The following is an 11,832-nucleotide window of genomic DNA, read 5'->3' as shown; positions in this document are numbered from 1 at the left end:
AGATTCATGACCGGTAAGCCCGAACTTTTGTCCCAGCAAATAAATGCACTTGTCAGGGAAATCCAGTACCACGCCCGCAGTGCGACAAAATGGCAGGCCGCATAGCACGTCGTAGTCAAACCCTTCGATTACGAGGAAACGGTCCCAAAGCTTGTTGACCCCGACTGTTATCTCAAGTTCAACTTCGCCTCGCGGCACTATAACTGCGCCGCTGATCACCCTCACACTTATACCCGAGGGGCTGCACTTCAAAGGGGCCTTGATCGTGTTGAGAAATCTTCCCGAAATCACATTTACTGCCGATCCCGTGTCGAGAATGAGAGACGTCTTCTCGCCATGCACTGTTGCCGGCAGCATAGCCAGGTGGCTCTCTGCGAGAGTCGCGAGAAGTGGCTCACCCTTTGCTTCCCCGGGAGGCGGCCTTAGTCCCGGGCGGGTCCGTTTCCCGACTGAACGTCGCGTCTTGGGCAGCTCCTCTGGATATGTCCGACTCTTCCGCATTTAAAGCAGATAGGCTGTCCGTTGGCGGCGCGTGTCGTGCGCGCGGGGAATGTGGGCCTTCTGGCATTGTACTCGGTGAGCGGTCTAAGCACTTCGGTCAGAGTTTTGAAGAAGTTGCCCACCTCCGATTGCAGATGTGGCGACGACGTAACCTCCGGCGGAGGCGCAGACGGCTGTTGGTAGAAGCCCGGTGCTGTCATCCCTTGTGGCGTTGCTCCTTGGGGGTCCGAGAAAGCTTGGCTGGCTCGTACCTCCTGACTCGCGTGTTGCGACGGCCGAGTGTTAAATCCCGGCAGTGGATGGGACGGCATAGCCCACATATTATGTTTGGCCATCTCGCTTGCTTGGGTCAGATGCTGGAGTGTGCCGAGGAAGTCGGCCGTGGTCTGCGGGTTGGCCAGAACGACTCGTTCCAGCATTTCTGGCCTGAGGCCGCGGGTCAGCTGTCGGAGCTTTTCCTCCTCTGTCATGGCCTCGTTGACTCGAGCGCAGAGCTGGAGTACATCGTAGAAGTACTCTTCCGGTAGCTCCGACGGCAGCTGGAACCGCTGGCTGAGCCGCAGATAGGCCCACTCCCGCATGCTGCGGTTCCCGAAGGTCTCCTTGAGCGCTGCCTTCCACGTTTCCCAGGTAGTTGGTGCGTTAAACCCCCGCAGTGTCGTGGAGTAGCATTTTCGAGCATTTCCACCAAGAGCAACGCACAGGTACTGCTCACGGCGCGTTCCGTCCCAACCGTTGAAATCCCCTGCCCGCTCGTAGAACAGCAGCCAGTCGCTGACGTCATCTTCCGGATTGCCTTGAAACACCGGTGGCGTAAACATAGACCTGAACGCCGCAGCTCCCGGTGTTCCGGCTTCTGGGGTCTGGTTCGTGGCCATCGCCGCCGTGTTGATGATCCTCCCGCTCCGCAGAACCCGGGAGTCGGCCGCTCCTTCTAGGCCGTCCGTGGTGTCGATGGCGTCGACTGAAGGCGCCCCACCAGCTTTGAAGCCGCTGTCATATCGTAGAGTTTGGACCTACCCCGCACCTCCACCACTTGTAACAACCGTAAGTGTAGGACACTGAATGACAAGGGTTAGGGATACAAAACTTTCCGCTGGCGGAACGACGGTCCGGTTACCGGCCTGCCTCCCGAGTCCCGACTGCCTTGTCCCAGCGGCGAAACTCGCCAAACCACTTCCCTCCTCCCTTCGGCCCGGGGGACTTCGTCGCATGCGCGGTGCACGTGTTCAGGAACCGGCGGGGCCCCAAGGCCGGAGCGAGTCGAGCCCGTCTCCGCTGTGACGACGACCGGTTTTAGGGAAGGGGAGGACAGCAAGCGGCCCGCCGCGTACCACCATCGGCAACTCATTTATTTTCACGCTACAATATATACCCGTTATTATAATTTGAGTACACCGACTGCAAGCACTGAAAGTAGACCTTTAGTATACTTAAGTGCACTTTCTTTATACTGATTTTGAACTACGTTTTACCGCGGGCACTACAATTATACTACATGTACTAGTTTTGTACGGACGAGTATACTTTCAGTCCACCGCCATTTTTACTGGAAGAATACTTTAAGTACACTTAAAGTATACAATCAGTACAAAGACCGCACTGAAAGTATACTTTTAGTATACTTCAGTACACTTCGAGTGTACTGATTTTGAACGACTTTTCGCTAAGGGAAAGGAAGGAATTTTGCAATTTTTGGACCTTTCGTATCCGTGCTACCCAATCACCTGTGCTGGACCTTTTCCTCTCGTTCCAAGAAAGGCATCCTAATCTACACGTCCTCTCACTCCAAAGTCGTTAAAGGCGGTATAGCTATGTTATGCATTACAAGCGCCTTAAATAAGTCTTGTTTCCATTCCCTCCAATGTAGTTTTGAAGCTCAAATTGAGAGGCTGACAACCTCGAGCGCACCAGTGAAGGTGCTGACTGAGGAGGTAGTGGGAACACTGGTCAAGAGATTGGAGGGAGCTCAAAAACCTAAGCCCACTTTTGACAACAAAATAATTGTGCTCGTCCCATACATGCATAGAATTTCCCACAATCTTAAAAAGGTGGCTAGCCGGTACGGGGTCCCTTCAGTGATGTCAGCCCCCCAAGAAATGGCTCGTCAAAAAGTCCATGCTGAGGTAAACAATTAAAAAAAAATATATGTGCTACAAGAACCACTCCCACTTCTATGTGCCCTGCTCCCTGAGTGTAGTATATAGTATCCCCCTTTCATGTGGTAAAAGCTACGTTGGACAAACCGGAGGGTGTGTGAACGACCCGCTACGAGAGTACAATCTCTCTCTAAAGTCTACGGTAGGGGGCCATCTACCCTGCACTGTAAATCCTGTAATTATACGCAATCCTTAGCGAAAACCAAGATAATAGGCAGGTACCGAGAAAAACACACCAGTGAGATTTTTGAAGCTTTTATTATCCTAAGCATGGGCGAGCGATGGCGCACTATGACCCCGATGCTGCTGCGCCAAAAAACCCAAAACCAACCATGGGCGAGCGATGTGTTAGCTTTCCGTCTGTTTCATTAAATTCACACGAGAGAGAAATCCCGGGGATTCCTCCACGGCACGCGCATCCTGCGACGAACACGTCAGGTTTTGCGATTTCGTCTCGTGATGCGCGCGCCGTGATGCGCGCGCCGCTCCCTCGTGTGAATACCCCTTTAAAAGAGGAGGAAATTGCCTTCTTAAAATCTTTTTTGTGTGGGTAATTTTACGTGTCCCCCTTGAGCCCTCGGGCCTGTGGTCCCTCGTGCCTGTGTGGCCAACGCTCGAGCGGATTCCACGCTCTGTACCACTTTCTTTTCCTCTTTCGTTAATACATGAGTTGTGAGTGTGCGTTTGTCTGTCGTCTACGTGTTCCTATTTGCTGTCCTTGTCCTTGTGTGCGCAACTGTAACTATCTTCAGCACTCAACAGACTGCCCCAGCGGGTGAAACCGCGTCACACGGTGTAACGACGCGATCTGGCCGTGTTGTAAAGACTCCTAAAATACTTGGCATTAATGACTAGTTTGTTTACGACAAAAAACGATTTATTATGTTTTCCTGCCTAAATTAAAAGGGGAAGATGTGATGTCATCCTGATAACGCGCCGACGGGCCGATTCCTCGCCAACTGTTATCACTGGTCACATGACCCGAACAATCTGCGTATATTCACGGGTGTTTGAATAAACGAGACTGTTTTCGCTCTCCCACAACGGCTTGTCTGTCAGTCAGGACAACATTCATCCTCTTCATCGTGATCCTCATCGTCATCGGGCGGCTCGAAACACAGCCCGGCTTCATTCGAATCTGGCCTGCGGGCCGAGTGTTCATAGTAATAAAAACGTATAAAAACCAACAACGGCTTCCATCGCGACGAAGAGGTTGGATTATGTCCTGATGATGACGCTTGCGTGACAATGAACAAAGTAGTTTTTCGTAACAATGCGCAGCGCTATTTTTATGCTTCTTTTTGCAGGCGTCGTAGTGACGTCAGAGCTCCAAGCTCTGATTGGCTCCCATTGGAGGAGAGTGGGTAGACCACAAGGCTTTAGGTCTATGAGGTCTACCCACTAAATTTCAGTCAAAGCCAGTCAGAGCTCGGCGTTCTGATCACCACAATCCCTGCGCAAAAGGAGCAGGTGAACTTGCGCTCTGCATACCTTCAGATTTGTCAAAAGGCTTCAATATTGTTCCTACATTGTTCGTCATAAATAGGCCGCCCAAACACTGCGTCCCAGAGTTCACACGGAAAGAATAACAACACTGAAAATATGCGAGGGAGAGACAATAACTGTATGTTTGTCCCTCGTGTATTTTCAGTGTTTTTATTCTTTCCGTGTGAACGGTAGTCCATCCAACGCGCCCTGCTACGTGTAGCTGCGCCTTATACCAAGAACATACAGACTTCTTGTTTCACGACAGTTCTCCTGGTCCTTTTTCAAATGTTCCCCCTTTTTAGGCTGTTTTTCTCGTTCTCTGTCACAATTAATGCCTTGATTTTATGGCGGGTTCAACGCAAGCGCTCTTGAAACTTGAAACTTGAAACTCGAAGTTCGTCGAGAATACCGACGAAAAGCTCCACGTGTCACAGGGGTACTAGGAGAATAATTACTACGAGAACTTTGACAAAGGTTGGCTAGGCGCTCTCTGTTTACATGTCTTTCTAATCTGACTCAAAATGATAAAACAACAAAGGTTGATCAAATTTTGTATACTTTTTTATGATTCTTATTAGTGCTTCTCATTCCCCACATTTTGACGTTGATATTAATTTATTCCTTTAGAAACCATCTTTACCGTTAAACAATGTATACACATCTCAAATTTATATGAATAGAAACTAAAAGGAAGTAGCATCAAGTAATGTTTCTCTCAGTGCGAAAGGTTATGTGGTGTCGGCGACTTGGTGATTAAGGAAAACAAAATAAAGACAGCGAGATAATGTAAATAACAATAAGAATGAATACGTAGATAAAGGATATGCGTTATTAAGCTCTGTTAGCGTGATTATGTTTCCTTTTATATTATCATACAATTACAACATTGCGCGACTATTATGACATTCTACGTACCCCCCTAGCTCTATGTACTTCCCCTGTGGGCCTTTAGAGGTAAATCAATAAAAAAAATAAACATAAAGGGCAGAAAAGGACGGTACTGCAGACGGACGGAACTTAGTACTACAGGCAAAAAAAATTATTGTCTGAACCTCGTTCCTTTTGCCATTCATGTTGGTTTCCTTTATATCCCTAATTTTGCCAGCACCCTCTAATTTGTCAACAATTAATAGAGTGTGCTTTTTTGAAAATGCTGGTCAGGCTAGCTTTCCACTGTTTACAGCTATACCTTCTCCACCCCTAAGCTGACAGCGCGGTGGAAGCTACGCGCTTGCCGAAACAATCGACCGCCTTGCTTTCATCCCTTGACACACTACTGGTCAAACAAGCACAAATTGTCACGAATGAATGCGACGAGAGGATGAACAGTGAACCGTAAATAATTGTTTAATTGTCAAACTTGTGCTAAACAAAATAAAGAACGAGCGTCGAGGCAGCAGAAAAGCGGGCGGTGATTTGGCGGCGTAACAGAAAGCGACAGCGAGACTAACTCGACAAGGTCACGGGCAGCTCCTTATCTAGTCTGCGTCGGCATCGCGAAAATTCGGCCCAGAATGCTCGAGCATCGAGCGTTCGGGGTAAGAGTGAACAAGCACTTTCGAGAACAAGAAACTAAGACGAAATGATGAAGTTTCGCCATGAGTAAGAATAAACGCGAATGTTCTAAGGATTTCGTCACCGGGCGATGCTTGCCCGGCCCTGCTCGCGGCAATCTAGCTTCCACTGCACTGTCGGCTGAGAGGTGAAGGTATAGCTGTAAGCATTTGAAAACTAGCCAACTTCAGTATGCTTCCATTAGTTGGTGTGGTATAATAGAGTTGGAAATCAAGCGCCGCAAAATTACGTATTTCGGTGGCTTTCTAACCTCTATTCCCATTCAATCATACACTAATACCGAATTCACACGATTATAAAGGTGCCTTTAGCTAAGGCATCTTTATTCTCTGCAAAGAATCGATTCCCCATCCTTTGCATGTGGCGTGTGGTTTCAACCATAGCCTCCTCTATATTGACAAAGAATGGCAGATCTTCACGTGACGCGGCCAACGAAAGTGCAAAGGTAGAGCGGCAGACAAGAGTCATGTAACGGGCGCCCCGCTGCGGCGCGACGCCGAAACACACTTGTCCCGAGCGATAAAATGTCCGCTCGTGCTTCTCGCGTTCCTACGGCTTCCGCTTCTTTTCTCCTCGGGTTTGAAAACCATGTTTCGGGTCCTCGCCGCTGCAAAAGCTGTGCGCTGAATACCGGACTCCCAGAGAAATGCTCTGTGCTACCAGATCCTCGCGCTCCAAATCTGCGACCGGGCACTCTGTGCCTCCGTCGTCGAACTGCCAGGCTTTGCGAGTATAGAGGAGGCTATGCCTCAACCCAAGAGCGCAGGCTGATTTCCCGATTGAAAGGGGCCCAAGTTAAAATTACCTTTATGCTGGTCGTGTTCACCTGTGTCTTTTAACTATACTATCAGAACAGAATAGCCCTTAGATCGTTCGGGGTTTTTGTGGCGATCGTGAAGTTAGGAACCTAGACTATATATGGCAGACGCTAATAAAAAAACTAGCAAGTTAAAAGATACTACATCACTTGTGGGCAGTGGCTGATGCTACTCAAAACTCCAATCAAATTACGACAAAAAAAAAAAAATCAAGCGAAAAAAGGGAAAATAAAGAGAGAGAGATAGAGAAAGAACAATGGTGTTCGTAAAACTGCTGCCACATTTTTAATTGAAAAGTTTCACGTTTATAAATGCGCGAATCGTTTCGTTTTTTTCAGGTTATATGTATTATTGCATTAAGAACATTTCCCTTCCGTCTTTAAGTATATCCTTTTTTCGAGCGAAATATATTTCGGTATCCCTTCCAATTTCGCTGGAGCGAGAATGACGTCGCCGTTAAAGCGGCAAGATGAAGAGCGAGCACGTTGTTCTTTTTGCCAACGTTTTATTGCTTTCTCTTTCCGCCTTTTGTCTTTTCGGCGCAGCTTTTGTTCCGCAGGACCAACCGGCGCACTCAGACGTGTGCCCTTCGGCTCTCTACACCGAGTTCCAATTCTGATGGGTTTCCTCGCCTTCTCCCGCCCAATCTGTCCGTCTCCTCGCTTGCCATTTTCCACCTCTCTGGAAACAATAGCCTCTTGTATCCTCTCTCTCTTTCTTTTCATTTCTCCTTGGACCTTTTGATCGCTCTCTATCCAATTTTACCCGCCACGACCAAGTTTTCTTTCTTCAACATATAGCCATTTCCTTCTTGCAATCTCTCGAATTCAATTTCTAGTTAAATTTCGATTGATTTTTTTTTCTATTTTAATAAATGTTTTTTAATAGTTCTGGAGCCCTCGTAAGAGGCTTCTCGACAATTCAATGCCCCGTGTGATCGGCTCGCCTACGCTGCGTGGCACAGTCAGCACGAACACGACATCGACGCATTTGTCGCATTTTACGTAAACGAGGTATTGACTCGCATCAAATCGATTACCCCACAATTCCGAGCGCCAAATGAGCACGAGCCACCACGGTGAAAGTTTTAACTACAATATACATATTCCAAGATAAAAGTAAAAAAGCCAACCGTTTGCTTGTGTTGACTGTGTCGCGCACTTTGATTACAGTTTAGCAGGAAAACGGGAGACTGCTTCATCGGGTATACTATAAGAGCAGTCTAACGGCCCGATGCGCACCGCAACCGCATCCATGCGTAGCTTTGCGAAACTGCAGCGCTGCAGTTACGCAAGGGGCCGCTATAACGGCTCCGATGCCACGTGCTCCCGTGTTCCCACTGCGTGTAATTAAGACACTACATCAGCATTTGCCGTACAGGGTATTCCCTATACGTTTAATGGGGTACCGGGGGTTATATAACGGTAATACTGTAAGGAATAAAAAAAGAAGGATCGAAAAAAGAAGACAAAGAAAGAGAGCTCGAGTAGAAATTTGGACTCGACAACGACTGCAACACCGTCAATCCGATCATTCATTTGGCACTGTTAAACTGGCTTTCAATCATTCCCCAAATGGGGGAGGCCAGCACGCTCTGCTACCTTTTTGCATCTTTGCGATGTTTTGATGTACTTTTTACAATGCCAGATGGATGATCGTATTGTGTGTTGCAGTTACATTCGAGTCCAAAAATGTTTTCCTCGAGCTTCCTTTTGCCGTTTTCCTTTTTTCAATCTTATTTTCTTTCTTAAAATATGCATACACCACCCTACTGAGGCTGGACATCATGGGGCGAATATGCTGCGAAAAATCGACAAATTTTGCCCGGAGGCTTTTGCTGTGCGTGTAGCATTAGCGCAGTGGCTGATACGTCACGCGCAAAGCAAGCCTGTCGTCGGGTGACATTTGTCAGTTATTCGTCACATAAATCGGTCCATGAAGTTCACCTTTAGTCAGGAATATACTAAATTGTTCTAGCTTATGAGTTTGTGAACTTAAATAAGTTAGGCTACGATATTGCAAACGCAAAATAAAATGGCGCAAGGCATAAACTGAATGCAATAACGGCAGCACTGATGGCCTTTCAAACTTATGTAAACGAAAGAACAGAAACTTCTATGGTAAATGGGAAATGTGTCAAGAAGGGATTTTAAACCTTGTTTATTACCTGACAAAAAAAAAGATCCATTATCTTGGTGTATTTTCGTACACAAAAAGGCAAACGCGAAATTATTCGTGCGAGGCGCGCTAGGAATTGACTTGGCGGGCTGCACTCGTTGGTTTGAATTAAATAAAAGCTATCTCGTGAAGTGCGCAATAAAATATACTAAGCACAGCATGGTGTAGAATCACGTAGTTCATAAATAAATCATACGAAACACTTTCATATGACGTGGTTTGTACAACTTGACGGGAAAGGTTTTTTTTAAAGTACATTTCTTTTTTCGGCTTCATGTTAATACCATCTTAATATTCATGTAAATTCCAGCTTTGAATTTTAGTGTTTACGATTGTTTCCTTCTCTGACAACCGCCTAACCCTCATTATATAAAAAACAAACTGCAAATTTTAAATTTTTAAGTTGATGTAATAACGTTTTTTCTATTGGAAATAAAAAAAACGCAGAATTTAAATTGAGCTTAACTTATTCCAGATATAAAAATAAAAAAAGAAACTACCGTAATATCCCAAGAAATTCCCCCTCCAAAAAACAAAACACAAGAAAAAAAAACGTACTTTAATTTGTTAGCATGATTTTCTATTTTTTTCAAAAACACCCGAAGATAGCCCACTTCTAGTACGGCGGGAGATGAGCGAACATTGCTGGCTGGAAAGGGCAGTCGTCTTTGGTTCATCGCCCTTACCTGTTATCACAAGTTTCACAGGTCACAATATCTAAAACTAGCATGTTTTCAACTTTTCTTAGAGCTCAGCTCTTAGCCGCCCGTTTCCGTGTTTCGCGGCGTCGGCGTCGCCGTCGGCGTAACAGCACTACATTTTGCGGGGAAAACGACGTCACACGGCTTGGTGTCACGTCACGTATGAACAAATTCAATTGCTCGGCTAGATTTATGGGAAAATTGACGTCACGTGACCTCAAAAGCAAGAATTCTCGGCTAAATTTAGCAGGAAATTGAATTGCTGTTGAGGTCACGTGTCGTCAATTTTTCAGCTAAGTTTAACGGGGATATCGTGGGAGGAGGTGCGGGTATGGAAGAGGAGGAAAGACGATAAGGAGGAGGAGGAAAGAGGATGAGGAAGAAAGAAGGTGGAGAAGGCGAGGACGAGGAGGGTGGAAGGACGAGGAGGGGAGGACGAGGAGGGGAGGACGAAAAAGAGGAGCAGAGAAGGAGGAGAGGAAGGGAGGGTACGGAGAAGGAAGAGGGGCATACCCTCCCCTCCGTACCCTCCCCTCCTCCTCAAGAGATGTGCTCTGATTTTGCGTTATAGAGATTTTTAAGCATCTTTATTTCTTTTTAATCCCACACCGAAAGTTGGTTTACTTCCTATTTTCACTTCATTTCCTCTGGATTTTAGCTGGGCTATCTTGCGGGATATTAAGCTACACAAAATTTACAGGAACTCACGTTATCCCTAAGACGACTTGAAGGCAAAAACCCAAGCGCCGATGCATTAAAGACAGACAGATGATTTACTTAAAGGGGGCACTACCCAGTAGAAAAGCAAATTCTGCAAAAGAAAGTTAATTTTGAAAAAACACCCCATTTATATCCGCCAACATCTAGGGAGTATTCCCAGAAAGTTTCATTTGTTTACGGTGCATAGTTATTGTTTTATAAATTATTTTTAGTCCGTTAATGCTAAAGAAAAGGTAGAGGTTCGAGCACTTTGAATGAGTTTTTTCTCCAATCCACTTTTGGCATAAATTCGACCTGAATAAAAATATCGTTTCAGGAGGAAACTATCGAGAGACTTAATATTTGCAGCTTATATGCAGAAATTTTATGGAACCGATTACTACAAACTTACAATTTGCATTTTCATGTTCCTTTATTTAAAAAAAAATTGTAATTTGCAAAACACGGTAAATGTAAAAAAAGTGTTTTCATACCATTTTTTCCCTGATAAATGCATATCTTCTGAAATGTCTTTTCACAGCTGACCGGCAACAGGTATATCAGTATGAATTCCACCAGAAAAATATGTAGTTGTCGACACCCTTTCTCAACGATAGATTCATTGAGCAGATTCTATGCGAAGCTATACTTTACTGCGCTCTAAGGGTATAAAATTGGTTTATAGGGCAGAAACTTTGCATGCCCTCCTTCTATGGGGCTACAAAAACCATCTGCGAATATCACGTCGATTAAATGAGCGGTTTAAAAGTTGACAATCCCAGGTGGTGTCCCTCTTGAATGCACTTTGATTCCTCTTAATTTGCTTTGTCATCCTTCTTAATTTCTTTGCCTCTAATTCGCCTGAGTGGTCACGTAAATGTGATAGCGAACCTCCGATAACAGCGCGCTCTCTGACGACGCACGTTTGGCGCCGTTTCATTAGCACAAAGGTTTTGGTACGTTTTGTGTCGCCGACGTGGTTTCTGAAGGTCGACTGACAGTGAGACATATAAGGCTTTCGTTTTAATAAATCAAGCTTTCTCAGTTTTGAAGTCGACATTTTCAACAAACCAGTTTCTCTGTTCATAAAAAAACATCGTACACTTCTTCATCGTACCATAGTTTTGACAAATTACGTTTGAGACGTAATGAAATTGCAATTAGATATACTTTGCTAAGAAAAATAAAAAAAATAGAATAACTAGCGCACCAACTGAAATGCACTACAGTTTGTGCGCTTACTTTTAAAAAGTAAAGAAATAACATTCTAAAGGTATATTAATTTTTTTAAACAATTACTATTGTTTTAGAGCTATAATAATGCGATATAATATTTCCCTACTGAGATGTAGTTGTACTAGGGCCGTTTTGAGGGCAGTGCCTCCCATTTATTTTCTGGGAAGCTATAACAGATACAAATACCCGGACAGCACTTCTAGATATTGCGTATGGAGAGTTACAAAATACCCCTTTTTAGACATAGACATTGTAATGCATTTTCGCACTTTTGAACAAGAACCTACATACCGCACCGGTAAATCTCAGTACCAATGGAGGCGACACGCTGCTTCCAAGCACGTATAACGGCACCGTTCTTTGGAAAGTGCTCCCCACGCAGTCTATCTTTCACCGCCCCGAAGAGACAGAAGTCAGAATGTGCCACATCAGGGCTGCATGGTGGGTGCGGTAGGACAGACCAGCCAAGATTGTCAA

General features: G+C 45.5%; 1 protein-coding gene across 1 annotated transcript; it reads right to left on the bottom strand.

Moving 5' to 3' along the window:
* Nucleotides 1–422: 422 nt before the first annotated feature.
* On the bottom strand, nt 423–1,379 carry LOC120850678. Its single transcript, XM_040223288.3, has one exon. It carries the CDS (start codon nt 1,377–1,379, stop codon nt 423–425), a length of 957 nt encoding a protein of 318 aa, XP_040079222.1.
* Between the last annotated feature and the right edge of the window lie 10,453 nt (nt 1,380–11,832).

Source organism: Ixodes scapularis, unplaced genomic scaffold, assembly GCF_016920785.2.
Source record: "Ixodes scapularis isolate PalLabHiFi unplaced genomic scaffold, ASM1692078v2 PGA_scaffold1__304_contigs__length_218370807, whole genome shotgun sequence".
NCBI classification, from domain to species: domain Eukaryota; kingdom Metazoa; phylum Arthropoda; class Arachnida; order Ixodida; family Ixodidae; genus Ixodes; species Ixodes scapularis.
This window is presented reverse-complemented; position numbering and strand designations above follow the sequence as displayed.

Bases quoted from the DNA above. Each gene is read 5' to 3' on its own strand.
- LOC120850678 (XM_040223288.3), bottom strand. From the start codon at position 1,379: ATGGCCACGAACCAGACCCCAGAAGCCGGAACACCGGGAGCTGCGGCG.